Source organism: Metarhizium brunneum, chromosome 2, assembly GCF_013426205.1.
Source record: "Metarhizium brunneum chromosome 2, complete sequence".
Classification (NCBI taxonomy): domain Eukaryota; kingdom Fungi; phylum Ascomycota; class Sordariomycetes; order Hypocreales; family Clavicipitaceae; genus Metarhizium; species Metarhizium brunneum.
In genome coordinates, this window is record NC_089423.1 from 1,107,172 (window position 1) to 1,121,659 (window position 14,488).

The window sequence follows — 14,488 nt, forward strand, 5'->3', positions numbered from 1 at the left end:
CGGGCCGGTCCTCAGTCCCAACTCCTCACATTGACGTTGACCCTCGGGGGTTTTGCAGTCGACGGCATCGACCAGCTAGTTCGGGTGATAGTTCAGGTCATGGCGCCGAAAAGAGCAGGTCCAAGGTGTTTCCCCCGCTTTGTCGGCTTCGAATGTCAATGCGGAAGGAGCGAGCGCTGGGCTTTTATATTCCCGCCCGCGCTACATAACGTGCCGCGTGCAGCCGGCCACTTGCCTGCACAGGTGGCCAATTCGTCTGTTCTTGCACCCAGGACTATAACTGCCCACCATGTACACGCACCAGGTGTATGCTGGCGTCGTGGCCCTGTCGCTGCTGGGAGGTGGGCTGGCGCAGGACGGCGCGGGCTGGTACGCGGCGCACCCCGGCATGGCGCGCGTGCAGCGGGTGAACCAGGACACGCACCAGATTGTCGACGAGTTCGGCCGCGCGCGCTTCTTCCACGGGACCAACGTCGTCATGAAGGAGCCGCCGTGGCACCGCCCGGCCGAGTGGGTGCCCGGCGTGTCGTCCTTTGGCGAGCGCGACGTGCGCAACATGCGCGACCTGGGCCTCAACGTCGTGCGCCTGGGTCACAGCTGGGCCGGCGCCGAGCCCGTGCGAGGCGAGTACAACGAGACCTTTCTCGATATCATGAGGGCCCAGACCAGCCTGGCCGAGGCCCACGGCATCTACGTGCTGGTCGACGTGCACCAGGACGTGCTGGCGCGGCAGCTGTGTGGCCACGGCGTGCCCGACGTACGTGACCCCAACCCTGACCCTGACCCTGACCCTGACCCTAACCCTTGATGCATCCATCGTGGCTCACGACTAACGGCGCGCGGCAGTGGTTTGTCAAAAAGGACTGGGTGCCCGCCTGGGAGAGGTATCCCTTCCCGCTCAAGCTGTCGCCCTTTTCCGTCGACACGGCCGGCTTCCCGTCGCCGGCCTCGCTCTGCGGCAGCGTCGACTGGGCGCTGAGCTACACGTCGGTGGCCGTCAGCAACGCCTTTGGCCGGCTGTACAACAACTTTGACGGGCTGGGCGACGCCTTCGCCGCCTACTGGCGCAAGCTGGCGGCGGGCTACGCGGCCACGGCCAACGTCGTCGGCTACAACCTGCTCAACGAGCCGTGGGTGGGCGACAGCTGGGCCGACCCGTCGCTGCTGGTGCCGGGCGTCGCCGACCACAAGGCCCTCGAGGCGCTCTGGAACCGCGCCGCCACGCAGATCCGCGCCGTCGACAACGACACCCTGATCTGGTTCGAGGGCGCCACGCTCGACATCCTCTCGGGCTTCAACAACGTGCCGCTCGGCGACGGCGCCCGCTCCGTCCACTCCTACCACTACTACAAGCCGCCGCAGCTGGGGTCCATCGCCGACACCCTCGCCAACCGCCGCAGGGACAGCGAGCGCCTCCGCACCGCCAGCGTCCTGACCGAGCTGACCTTTTGGATGGGCGACGACCAGCAGATGCGCGACCTGGCCGACGCCATGGAGGCCACCGACGCCGCCATGGTCTCGTGGATCGGCTGGGCCTACGAGAACCTGTACAACGGCACCTCGGGCCGGCCCTACCCCGAGCTGGCTGGGCACTATGCCCGCGCGTATCCCGCTGCTGTCGCCGGCGTGCCCCGGAGCTTCGGCTTCGACGAGAAGTCTGCCACCTTTACGCTGCGCTTCACGGCTGACCCGGCCATCGACGCGCCCACCGAGGTCATCCTGCCCCCGGCCACTTTCCCCGGCGGATATAGCGTCCGGATCTCTCCCGAGGGCAGCTTGCTGCAGCACAAGCCTGACGAGCGCACCCTGGCCCTGTTCACGTCCCCGGGCGTCAAGAATGCCACTGACGTGTCTGTCACAATCACCCGTACATAGAGCCCGTGTATATTTTATCGATAGAAGAATACAGCTAATACAAGAAGCGTGGCCCCTATTTGCTGTGTGACGGGGCTATGGGACTGACCCCAATACCATGTAATCGTGTGAACGGATGGTCCTATCCAAGGTTGGCCAATCATGCCCTGTGGCTTCTTATATACCTGCATCTGATGGTCGAGCACAATAGACTGTTGCCAGTTGTGCCACGAGCCTATCCCTCATGAAAATGACGAGAAAAGAACCTACCTGTACTATATCGCTGGCCATCTAATTCGTATACGGCTCCGGACTTCTTTAGCTCACTCGACCACCAAACTCCGCCCACGCAGAATCATGCCATACCAGTCACCCGCCCATAGCCGCGCCTACAGTCTGGGATTCACCGCAATCCTATTGCTCACAACCTCAAAGCCCTGCATAGAATCCAGCGCAGCCCTGATTTCGGCCCTGTAGCTCGCGACCCCGGCGGCGTAGCACATGGGCTCGTACACCTTGCCAGGGACGTTGCCTCCCATGTAGGTCGATTTGGTCGTCGGAATCAGCGTCTTGTCATTCAGCTCCACGACGTGCCTTGTCCATTCCCGGGCCGCTTCGCGCTTCGGGTTCACGTACTTGATGTCCTGTCGCTGTATCTTGTCGAGCATGTCGGCGATCCAGCGGCCCTGGACCTCGACCGTCGTCGGGCCGTTGCTGAGAAGAGTCGGCCCGTGAGGCCCGTAGAGGTGGAACATGTTGGGGTAGCCGCTGACGCTGATGCCCAGGTACGTGCTTATCCCGGAGGCCCATTCCTGCTGTAGATTGGTGCCATTGATGCTCTGCAGGCCAAGTTGCGTCATTGCTGGGCAAAACTGTTAGTAACCGTTTATGTCACCGTGTTGGGAAATAATTAGCCCACCTCCGGATACAATATCCTATTGCCGTAGTCAGCAAGAGACGCCTCTAGTATGTATCAGCAGATACTTACAAATCCTGTGGCAACGGCAATCACATCAAACTCGTGGTGCGTGCCATCGTCGAGGGTGATGCCGGTCTCGGTGAATTCCTTGATGCCGTTGTTGCTAATGTCAACGACATCGACGCTAGGCCGGTTGAACTGCTCGTAGTAGTCATTTTCAAGGCAAGGACGCTTGATGCCAAAGTAATGGGGCATCGTCTCTGGCGCGAGCAGGTCCCTCTTGCGCGCGTCGTCAATGCGAGCCCGGACCTTTTTTGCCCAAAACCTGTACGATTCTTTATTGGCCTCGCCGTCAAACAAGTTGTCCTTGTAGATGCCAAGCCAAAATTTGAACCCCCCGTCTCGCCATGCCTTTTCATACACTGCCTCGCGACCCTCGGGAGTGTCATCGAATGTATTCTTCTCGTACCAATCGAAGTAGAAGCCGGAGAAGCTGGTCTCCCGGAGAGTGAAGAGCTCGGGGTACAATGCTCGCTTTCGCTCTTGCTCCTCGGGTGTCATTTTCCTGCGGCGCATGGGCAGCGCCAGGTTCGGGGTGCGCTGGAAGACCTTGACCTCGCCGGCGACCGGCCCCCACGCCTGAACAACTTGAACGCCAGAGGCGCCGGTGCCAATGACGGCACATCGCTCGTTCTTCACGTCTACGTCTTCCTCGGGCCAGAAGGAGGTGTGGTGTATGACGCCCTTGAACTTGTCCATGCCCGGCCAGTCGGGAATATAACGCCTCGCAGCCTGGTGTAGCAGTTTCCGTGAATCAATATGGTGCTCTGGAAACTGGCGCAGAAAGAAGCGAGACGAATCGAAATCAACTTGTACTTACGAATCCAGTGCCCAAAACCAAAAACTTGGCCTTTGCGGTTCGCCCATCTTCTGTACGAACACTCCACTTTCCGGCTGCCGTGTCGAAACTGGCGCCAACAACCACCGTGTTGAACGAACAGTCCTTCTTCACGCCGATAGTTTTGTCGACGTGATCGAAATACGCCCGCAGATCCCGGTAGTCGGGGTAGTTGGACGACCAATTCCACGTTTTCCAGACCTCGGGCCAAGAAAATTCATACTCTGGGACCTCGGAATCTACGCCTGCTCCGGGATACGAATTCCATCTCCACGTTCCTCCAAGGTCGCTCCCCGCCTCAAAAATGACAGACTTGAATCCGCGATCCCGAAGAGTCTTGAGCATAAAGATGCCAGCTACAGTTCGTGAGCGTGAGAGCGTGAGAGCACCCGACCTCTCGGAGAGAGGGATTGAAGAGACCTACCAAAACCGGCACCAATAACTATTACGTCGAGATCCAGATTGTCAGCATACGGACCATCTTGCTGGTGGCGAGGCAGAGAGTAATCCGTCAGCTCAGTATTGAACTTTTTGGGACGTGTAGGACTTGACTCCCCCATTGTGGACACTTCGAGGTAAGAAATAGGATTGAGCGGGTAGCTGTGTTCTTTTGAACCGTTTTGTATGATTCATTTCTCCATGGCATCTCTGATGGGTGGTCGGTCAGGTTTTATAATCCCGCGCTCCCGGCAGGTTGACCTCCATGCCGCCGTCCCTGGGCAACCGAATTTCCGTCTCCTCTCCCATCCCTGAACGCTATTTGGAAGACCGGTGTGTATCGAGCGACTAATGAGTATATTATTCGCGGGCAAAGGAGGGGGTTCCGCATAATTTGGTTACACTATATGTGTCTCTGGCCGAATTCGTACATCAGCGAACAAGTCATAAATGATATTCACATGAAACTGGCGCCAGTACGGAGTACATACAGGAATGCCGTGCACGCAAAGACTGGAAATAGTATGCTCACCTGCACGTGCAAGCATGGCTGTCCGGAAGAGGCTCCAGAACTTCCCCGAGTTTACATGTAGGGTCTTCTGCATTTTGACGCCTGCAGGAGATTATTGGTAGTCCCATACGTTGAATACGGGGCCAACATTGTCGGAGGCTGTCGTGACATCTGCCAGCTGCACTACATGTACCACAAGTGGAGGAACATCCAGTCGTGCAGGTCGTTATCTCTCTCTATGCATCACAGAGGCACTCTCCTAGTGGTCGGATTGGGGCCAAGATAGATTGTTCACGCATGAGTTCAATGCTGCAGCACGCCACTCGCAGGGATTACATGTATGCAACGGCACAGCAGCATGCTCAACCCTGAATACCTGGCAATAGTGAGCAGGTTGAAATTTTGGCCCCGAGTCGAAGTCGAAGCGTCAAGTGATTGACGCTTGGAAGCTACCGTTCGAGAGGGAAAGATTTCTACGGGTTTGCGTATACTCTTCGCTAATGCATTTCGACCTGGAGTAGCCCTTCTGGAGCAGGGATTGAGACCCGTCCGATGGGGAAATGGGAACGAATGGGCTTTCTGGACAAGAGATGGTGGTCAATGAACGTTCCATTATCTTCGCAGGCTGGATGATGAGCGAAGGACAGAAGCCTCTTGCCACAGACAGGGAAAAAAATGTAGAGCCCAGACGATGGCAGATGGAGTCCCGACAAGGCAATCGTGGTTACTCCGTATATTCGCTCATCTTTGTAGAAACGAGCGTGCCACCGGTAATGCTAGGCGACGGTCGGCACCAAGACTGTTCCAGTATTTTCAGTCAAAGGATTGAAAACATTGAGAGCACAATGCACGATGACAGAGTGTGGCTTCGGGGAATTCACGGACCTCGGCGACAACTGGAACAGGCCGGTTTCATAAATACATACGCAATTGTCGTTCAGGCTATGTGGTGTCAACTGCTGTAAGGAGCTAGCTCTGAACATTGAACTCCAGACACAATGTTCATGATTGATTCGCTGCGTTGCTTTGGTGTGTGTGGCTTGTCTTTGTGCCTCTCTGACCCGCTTTTGCATTTTCCTGCCCTGTGACCCTCCCTGCCTACGTGGCTGCCTAGAATCACGTGACCTCGCACAATGCTCGCGCAACGAGAACGCCACCTCGACACGCTAAAAACGCGGTGCGCCCTTGTGTGTTGCATGTGGCCGCCGTCATAAAAAGCAGGTGCGCTCCATGCTACTTCCCTTTCAGCCGAATGCCTACCTCTCTTTGCGACCTTGACTTTGAATCCCGACAACTACCTACTCAGTGGGCATTTTATGGCCTGGTCTTATTTCCTCCCCCTCGCGTGCATCTTTTGCACTCCCTTGGTTGCGCGATCAAATTCAGACTCCCGTCTTGGCTAGCGTAAAGTGAGAGACTCGCTTTAGCGGGTATACAGGGATCTTGACTCTTGAGCGTGTCATCGTGGTGTGCCACCACCAGAATCCAAGCACCAAAGCCATCATCACATTACGCCACCAAAGCAAAATAGGGCTTCGACGGTCGCACAAGAGACACTGCACGCCCTCGTCAAACTTCAATGCTTGCACTAGAGTCAGTATTATTTCGATCCAGCCACGTTGTCGGCACAGCTCTTTCTCCCTCACAAGCATGAAGTGTCCCTAGTCTCTAACCTACCATCCGTCGCGCAGCACGAGATACACATTTCACTCGAGCGCCGTCTTCGACAGAATCCGCGCCATTGTCAGATCGCCGACCGCTTGCCATAGACTTGTATCTGCGACAACACTATTCGAAACTCCATTGCAGATATCAGGCACAACGCCGCCCACAACTCAGCTCCCTCGTTGACCATGTCACAGACATCGTCGGCCTCTTCGAGGCACCGTCAGTGCAACAAGTCGCAAACCTTTCGACCCGCTAGAAACTCCCTTTTTGATCTGCTGCGCCGGCACGCCCGCATCCCTCTATTCCGCCCTCCCGTGCACTGGACTGACATGCACTGGCAACTCCTCGGTGCGCACTTTCAGGAATTACCGTCCTGCGACACACCATTGCCTCAGAATATCCCCGGTACTCCTCCGTCAAAGGGCCATTTGCTCCCTTCCAAGGCCATTACGACACTGAGCCATGCTTTGACCGACATTTTGCATCCCGATGACGCGTGCGCGGATTTGTATTCAAATGCAACCAGAAAGCGTTCAAGTGCTGTCCAGACTGTATTGTCAACATTATGGCCGGCTATATTCGGCCAGCCTATTCTTTTCCCACAACTGCACATATTCTTTGGCGGCCGTCCTTGTCCAAATCCTGTGCACATGCAACTAATGTGGCATTATCCGGATGACAATGTCCAGTCATCACAAAGCTCCTTTAGGTCAATATCGACCCGGCCTGCCGAATCTAATGGTCTCTTTTCGGGCTCAGCACCCGCGGCTCATAACCCAACCGGTTTTCCCATGATTTGTTATATTGGACAGGATCAACTAGCTACGATGCGTCGGAGCGTTTTCCGCATTCGACCGGGGTCAGAACGATGCCGAAATGAACCCGTCTCCCGGCTGTTCTTCCTCCGATCCAAGGCAGTCATGCCTGCCAATTTGCACCACGATGCCTATTTGGTGGCCGTCTTCCTAGCCATGGCACAGCGACATTTTTATGATGCACCTGTGCCCTCGTCTCTCGGAGACTCCCGGTGGTCTACTTGGGTTGGAAAGTCGCACCGTCGAGCATTTGAGGACCTCAAGCTCAGGATCCTCACTCACGACAGCGATATGGAACATTTTATCATTTATACCGGGCACATCACATCGAAGTTCCTTGACAGGTTTCATGACCCCTCGACAACTCCCACGTCTGATGAGATCAAGGGTGAGGGTGAGAATGACCCATTGGGCATCAGAATTGAGTACACCAAAGTTCCTATCTGGCCAATCCTTGGTTTGAAGGAGCGACTTGGCAAAGGTCTTGGCGAGGAGGTGGTGGGCCAGTTTAATCCGTCCGAAATGGAGACCTGGGACACTGATTCCGAAGGCGACGCACCCAGAAATACCAAGCGCAAGCGCGAAGCTCTTGGTGACATGTTCCGCTTTGAGGAGGAAACTGAAGACGACGAACAGGAGTCGTCGTTGAAGCCAAAGAGGCAAAGATTGCAAGAGGGACCGCCCATAGGGGTGGGAGCCTAGGCTCTGCTGCTTCAATTTCTGGTGGAATCGATACGCATATTTATTGACTCAAACGAGGCGCTATGGGATTCTTATGGATCATATGTATCCGGGTCTACGGGGGCACAATTTTTAGTATGAAATGGTGAAGCACAGGCGTTCAAGCATACATCATGGCGGCAGGGACTACTATTTCACGGAAAGAGGATTTGATACACGCGCAGGGTATCTATTAAAGTCGAGGATTACAGTTTTATGAACTATTTTTACTCGAGGCAACAGTGGTTTCTACAAATGCATGATACTTGTCATTGATAATCATTTGTATGGTGTGGAATCGCACACCAGTCCAGATACCTAACATCAATACAAGCCCAAAAAGATAAATCATCCCAAACACACAGTGGTGTCAAGAATTGCCCTAGTCTCGCATCACTATACCGCCCTCATCTTATCCCACCAACATAATGACGCGGTCGGCCCGTCTATGAGTGCGTGAGTGGCTTGGTACCGTTATTTTTCCCTTCGTGGACAAAGGGCTTCGCCCAGGTCATATCGGAACGGGGACAAGCTCCGCAAGAGATTTCAAGCTAAGACAGTTATTTATTAGTCGCCTGGAGCGAAGTCAGGAGCGGGGAGATGATGGCGAGACCATCCATCGCGACTCGCGGGTCCCGTGTAGCGCCACGGTGTGCACGTACCATTGAGGGATTCTTGCAGTCTGGCATTTTGATGTATACGGGGCACGCCTGGGGCGGGTTCAGCGTCAACGGCCACGCAAAGACGGGCGTGAATGGGATGGCGAAGAGCAGGCTTGCGAAGTACATGTTTGCAACGAATCTCGTGTTTGTTGTGAGGGGTTCTTGTGAGCGGCGGAGAAAGCGGTGCCAAGGGTGAGGGTTGGAGAGACGTGGTCTGGGAAGATGGGCTGCTGGGCCTTTTTATATGTAGTTGCTGGCTATTCGGGAGGGAAGAGGTTGCCTTTTTATGCTTGCGCTTCGAGAGTTGTGGCTTGGGGAAGTATATGGACGGCTTGTAGCCGGCGCGTGTGTAGCGTGCGTTGTGATTGTGTGGAAGTGAATGTCGTGGAGGCTGGTTGGAGGTTTTTGAGGTTTTTGACGCTTTTTTTTTTGGTGGTTTTGGGCCGGCTCAGCCCTTTCGTATACAGCCGAAGAATAAATTGTACGAATTATGCCATATAGCCTGTGAAAGATGACGCAACGGCATCATTCACGTACGTGGTATCGTAATTATCTAGTGCTACGGACCGTCGCATTTGGTTTTGCAAGGCTTGCCGAGACAGGGCCGGGTTGGCGAGTTTGGCTAGTTTTCCTTCTTCAGCATTGAAATCTATCATGTGCGTCAAAGTACGCTTGATGGAGTGTTTTCTGGCTGCAAGCCTAATTGATAGAGTCGCGTGGCACGTACACCATTCAAACTCTGTCACGGATTTGGGTGCTGTTGGTGTGTCTCGAAATGGCTTAAACTGAGCCATTCATATAATTGCTAAATCATGCCGGATAAAAAATGCCGGAACTATGATGATTGTGCAGCTAACATTCCGAAAGTGATTAAAAGGAAGCGGTTTGCAGCCCGCGTGAGTGCATTACGGTGGAAACTGCTGTGCTGCCGCGTGGACTGATACAAGACGAAGTTCAATACAGACCGGTGATGAAATCGGGCTAATGTGGTAATACACTTCAATACGTCATGTATCTAGTAACACGTCATCAACAATTCTTAATTTTATCCTCGCACATTGGATTGGCTACATGGCTGCTCGGCGCTCATCATGACGCTGAAAAATGCACACATGTCTACGCTCCATCTTTGAGCTAATCGATTTTCAGTCGACTCAAAGCCACTTGAGTACCAGAGTCAGGAAGTTCAACATCATTCAGTTTTGAAGAGAAGCCATCGCCGTGATTTCTCCTCTCTTCGCTTGGCCTTGAAATACCATGGCGGAACCCAGACGCGCTTGTTAAACTTCTACTTAACTCTCTCTCAATTTCAGCTGCTCACGTAAGTTAGTCTTTGACTTGTTCCAGAATGTTGTGCCTAGACTTGATTCGCAAATCTGACTTACTGTGAAGATGCACAGCCGCCGACTTCCCAGAATGCAGCGCGTGCAAAATGTTCGTACGTATATCAGAATTTGCGTCACCTACAGCGTACACGCCTGGTACACTGGTGCGCATATCTTCATCAACTACCAGTTTGTCATCCTTGGTATTCAAGCCTAGCTTTGCTCCTATACTCGATCGCTGTTCGTATGTAAATGCGGTAAGCAAAACGCCGCGTTCGACTGGAGAGCCAGTGTCAAATTCGATGTTGAACAGGTCGTACTCGGGCGAAGTTGGCAAGGACGGGTCCCTATTTAGGTCTTCGCCATCTCGCAATCTGGTGATCCGCGTCACCGTCCTATTGTCCACTTTGACATGCCGCCTATCGAGGTACGCAGACGAGTTTTCCGCAAACGCTGCGTCAGCGCGGACCCGATTTTCATATGTATCGGTGCCATTTGCGAAGATGATGATGTCGCTATTCAGATTGGATGCCTCGGCCACGGCCTCTACCGTCTTGTCAAAAGGGCCCAAAATTCCCATTGGCTGGTCCGCGTGTTCATGGCCGTCACACCACGGACACCAGTAGATCCCTTTGCCGAAATTCTCTCGTAGTCCCGGGGTAGGTGGGAGAAGATCGCGCACTCCAGTGGCAATGATAATCTTCCGAGCTGTGTAAGTCGATGCTGAGCCCTCGGCAGTCTCTACGGTGGCGATAAAGTAGGTGTTGTTCGCCTTGGGTCGGATACTCGTTACCGTCCCGTTCACCGCGTCAACTGTTTTGTAATGAAGAATCTGCTGGCGAGCCGACCATCGGAAATATGCCGCAGTAACACCTGCCGCGGCCATTCCATATTAGATTCAAATTGAACAAGAAGCCTGGCCGGTGCGCAGAAGAATACGTCGTACCATCAAACCCGGCGACATCGTGTATCCGCCGTGTAGGGCTGTTGCGATACTCGCCCGAGTCTATCAACAAAGCTGTTCGTCGTACGCGGCCGAGAGCGCTCAGTGCGGCCAGTCCAGCTGGTCCACCACCCACAATCAGGGCATCAAAATCAATTGCCGATGCATCCATCCCTCGCTCTGCACCAGGCGGCATCGGGACACCAGTCACCGACCGGAAGAGGTGGAGGGTGAAAAGAATTGTCGTCTTTGGCAACATTTTACTTTCGTCCGTCGTGGCATTTCTGGCAATCTAGGGTAATGAATTACAGGTTAAGCCGGGGCTGAGGCTACCGGTCTTTTAATGTCTGGTACTTCAATGTAGCTCAATGATGTTATCCACACCAAGTTGACGCCTTCATCTGTGTGGTGGTTGTGATGTCACGGTGCAGACGGAGGCCACCAGTGATAACGCTCCCGAGCTCCTTCCTCTTTTAGAAGGAGCATTGGACATGGAACTATTATGCATCAATATGAACCAATAAGAGGCACTTGGTGCCTCATTATGCACAGACATGTGGTCACTGCTTCTGTTGCACAGCATTAGGCAGAACAACGCACTTAAAATGAAAACACGTGGCGTCGTGCGGACATTTATTTCTTTTTATTTCTTTTTTCTTTTTTTGCTTGACACGAGCTTTGGCCTTTGTCCCTCACTCGCGTTCCGCCAAAATTTATGCCCTCTGACTTCTATACAACATGGAGTCCCGACTCCCGTGGTTCCATGCACGTCTGCTTGACAGTTTCGCCTTCATTTCCTTTGCCTGGTGGTTGCAGCCGACCCCGACTTTCCTAAGTTGCTCAACGCGCCCTCGAAACAGGCCAAATGGGCAAAGAAGCTGGTCGCCGAGCATATGAAAAGTGCTGCGAAGCGGATTGACAAGCCCCCCCATGCAAGGAATGTTTTAGCAGGCCCTGTTCGTTACCCTCGCTGACGGCCGTGAGATGGTACAGCGAGATATCAAAAGTGTAGTAGAGTTTCGCACCGAAACGCTTGATATTGACACGTTTAGGATCGCCAGGGCGTCGTCGCTAGGCTCATGTATCCCGGAAAGTCAAGCTCTTGACAACGAAGAATTGGAGAGCGCGCAGGCCCGGGCTTGCTCACTCACTCTCATGCTCGGCAAGATATGGCCTGAAACAAAGAATATCGTCTTTTGCCACCGTGCAAAACACGCTATTTATTCCAACAATAACACGGATTCATCCGACCGGCTCTCAAATATTTAGATGAAGTACCTTCGCGAGCGACAAACTACGGTAAATCCTCGTACTGTGTTTCAAAATTCATTTGAAATGCGTATTCAATATGCTATCCTAGTGCTAGCCAATAAAATCAGGTTCTCAGAACGTGAGTATAGGTTCCATTCTCTGGTGTTGTATTCCCATTGAAAATTAGAACATTTGTGCAGACAATACCACCACAAAATAACACATCACCAACCACTCAAATTAACCGCAAGACAAATATAATATTATCCAACTACGCAAATGCTCTCCATGCGAGAGCAAACGGCTGAGGATCCTTGGTGGTGAGGAAGGCTCTCACGGTGACGGTATACGATCCGGGCTTCACATTTTTCCAAACGACTTGCTCCACATTATTCACTCGGTCAAACCCAGAGCCGTCACCCTGGTTTCCATGCTTCTCAACACCAGCTCCAGCGACAATCAAGTCGAGGTCGTTCTGCAGCCTCTCGCCGGGGAAGTCGGTCCATACGAGCGTCACCTTCAAGGTCAGTCCTGCGGGACTGCCTTCTGGAATGTCAACGGTGACGGCGTGTTCGCCCCTGTGTTGGCCGTCCATGCCAAGGGACTGATCGCCCGTCACGTCCTGGTATCCGTAGACGGTGCTCTCCTGGTTGGCGACAATGTTGCGAAGAGAGTTGGCCAAGTTGACGCGGCCGAAGCCAGAGTTGGGGTTGGGCGCATCCACGGACGGTCCAAACTCCCCGTTTGGCAGAGCCTGGTTGTACTGTCCCTTCATAGGCACCGCGCCGTTGATCAGCAATGCCTTGATAAGCGCCGCGCTTGGCCGGGGCACACGGTTGTCAACTAGAGCCCCACGAATCACGGCGCAGCAGCCGGCAACAAGGGGCGTGGCCATGCTCGTGCCGCCCAAGTACATCCACCTGGCATCGCTGCTGCGTCCCCAGGATTCGCCGTGATGCCCGGGCTCAATTTTGCTGGAGCGGGCTGACAGGATGGTAGTGCCGGGAGCGACGACATCGGGCTTGATCCGGCCATCGGGCCGAGTGGGGCCGCGACTGCTAAATGCGGCCATGCCCTCGGGATTGTCGGCCACGTTGTCGACCGAGATGGGCCCGAAGGGGAACTTGCTGCGCCAGGCGCCGTAGACGAGCGGCTTATTTCCCGCCACGGGGCTCTTGACGTTGGGTCGACGATTCTCGGATGCGCCGACGGTGATGACGTTCTTGGAAACGGCCTGGGCGGACAGCGAATACGGGTCGACGTGGCCGGGGTTGCGGTCGATGTCGGCTCCCGAGTTGCCCGCGGCGAAGAGAACCGTCATGTCTTTGTTTCCCCAGAGGTAGCTGTCGATCCTGGCCGATTCTCGCTCAACATAGGGCTGAGGTGGTCCGCCCCAGGAGTTGGTATGGATCGTGGCCCCCTCCCGGAAGACGCCGCCGAAGAGGTCGGGGTAGCTGTTGCCAATCCCGCCCAACCCAGCATTCCAAGACTTCGGATCTGGACCCTCACTCTTGTCGAACTTGTCAAAGAGGGACTGCATGACGAGTTTGGCCTCGGACGCTGGGGCCTCAATCTCGCCCTCTTTGGCATGATCCCCTTTGCCTAGCACAGAGCCGCAGACATGGGTGCCGTGGCCGTCTGGATCGTCCGAGTTCCCAGGCTCACCCCGGGCGGCAGGCCGGCCCCTAGCGTGGAGGGAAATGACGCGGTCACCAAACGCTTCGTGGTATTCGGTTAGCGAACCCGTGTCAAACCCAGTGTCCGCTACGCACACGACCTGTCCTTTGCCTTTGTAGGTGGTTTTCGCTGTGCCAACGGGCGTGTGGGCTTCGAGAATGCCGCAAGCAACATTGTTGAAGAGGCGGCGGGTTTGCACCTCGTTGATGGCCTTCACTTCGTCGATGCGCGCGAGCTGGGCTAGCTTGGACTTGGGCACCTTGACGCAAGCCTTGCGGTCATGAAGCTCGACGTTGGCAACCGGAATGTCCGCCTGGGCAGCAATGTCATTGACCACACGGCTCATGTCATCGTCACCAATATTTTCATGAAGGGCAACTTCCACCTCTGCTTCGTCATCGTCGTTGCCCGTCTTGAGGTCTGGCTCAACCACATAATCCGGGTGATAGACCTCGGCGTCTGTGACGAAGTCCCTGAGGTTACTGATCAGGGGCTCTAACGTAGTAGGCTTGTAGCCGCAGAGGTAGACGTCTTCACCCTTGTACTCTAGAATTTCGACATCCTTGTCCCGAAGTTCTTGTTTTTGCTGAGCGCTTAAGGGGCCCTTGGTCTGGATTAGGATGTAATTGGAATTAGCTACACTGGGTGGCGGTGCTGCGAAAGTGTTGAGAAATGCGGTGCTGGCAGCTCCTGCATCAGGGCGTGAGTTGCCGTTAATCTGGATGTGATGCATCTTAACAGTGAGGATTGTCCTACAGGTCAACACACGTATGGGGTACGGAGAAAGAGCCGTGAAAGGAGATTTGA

General features: G+C 54.4%; 5 protein-coding genes across 5 annotated transcripts; 2 read left to right on the forward strand and 3 right to left on the reverse strand.

The window, feature by feature from the left end:
• Positions 1-289: 289 nt before the first annotated feature.
• On the forward strand, positions 290-1,875 carry EGCSE (Endoglycoceramidase; the record flags this gene model as incomplete). The annotated part of the gene is made up of 2 exons (XM_014687762.1): positions 290-757; positions 847-1,875. 2 exons carry the CDS (start codon positions 290-292, stop codon positions 1,873-1,875), a joined length of 1,497 nt encoding a protein of 498 aa, XP_014543248.1.
• Positions 1,876-2,243: 368 nt separating this feature from the next.
• Positions 2,244-4,231, reverse strand: BVMO (Baeyer-Villiger monooxygenase; the record flags this gene model as incomplete). The annotated part of the gene is made up of 5 exons (XM_066130121.1): positions 2,244-2,716; positions 2,774-2,789; positions 2,843-3,565; positions 3,654-4,027; positions 4,096-4,231. 5 exons carry the CDS (start codon positions 4,229-4,231, stop codon positions 2,244-2,246), a joined length of 1,722 nt encoding a protein of 573 aa, XP_065986258.1.
• A 2,242-nt stretch (positions 4,232-6,473) lies between these two features.
• Positions 6,474-7,805, forward strand: G6M90_00g033210 (uncharacterized protein; the record flags this gene model as incomplete). Its single annotated transcript, XM_014687764.1, has 1 exon — positions 6,474-7,805. The coding sequence occupies one exon, from the start codon at positions 6,474-6,476 to the stop codon at positions 7,803-7,805; it is 1,332 nt and encodes a 443-aa protein (XP_014543250.1).
• A 1,814-nt stretch (positions 7,806-9,619) lies between these two features.
• On the reverse strand, positions 9,620-10,949 carry G6M90_00g033220 (uncharacterized protein; the record flags this gene model as incomplete). Its single annotated transcript, XM_014687765.1, has 3 exons — positions 9,620-9,798; positions 9,871-10,683; positions 10,757-10,949. 3 exons carry the CDS (start codon positions 10,947-10,949, stop codon positions 9,620-9,622), a joined length of 1,185 nt encoding a protein of 394 aa, XP_014543251.1.
• Positions 10,950-12,275: 1,326 nt separating this feature from the next.
• On the reverse strand, positions 12,276-14,414 carry tagD (Serine protease/ABC transporter B family protein tagD; the record flags this gene model as incomplete). The annotated part of the gene is made up of 1 exon (XM_014687766.1): positions 12,276-14,414. One exon carries the CDS (start codon positions 14,412-14,414, stop codon positions 12,276-12,278), a length of 2,139 nt encoding a protein of 712 aa, XP_014543252.1.
• Positions 14,415-14,488: the final 74 nt, after the last annotated feature.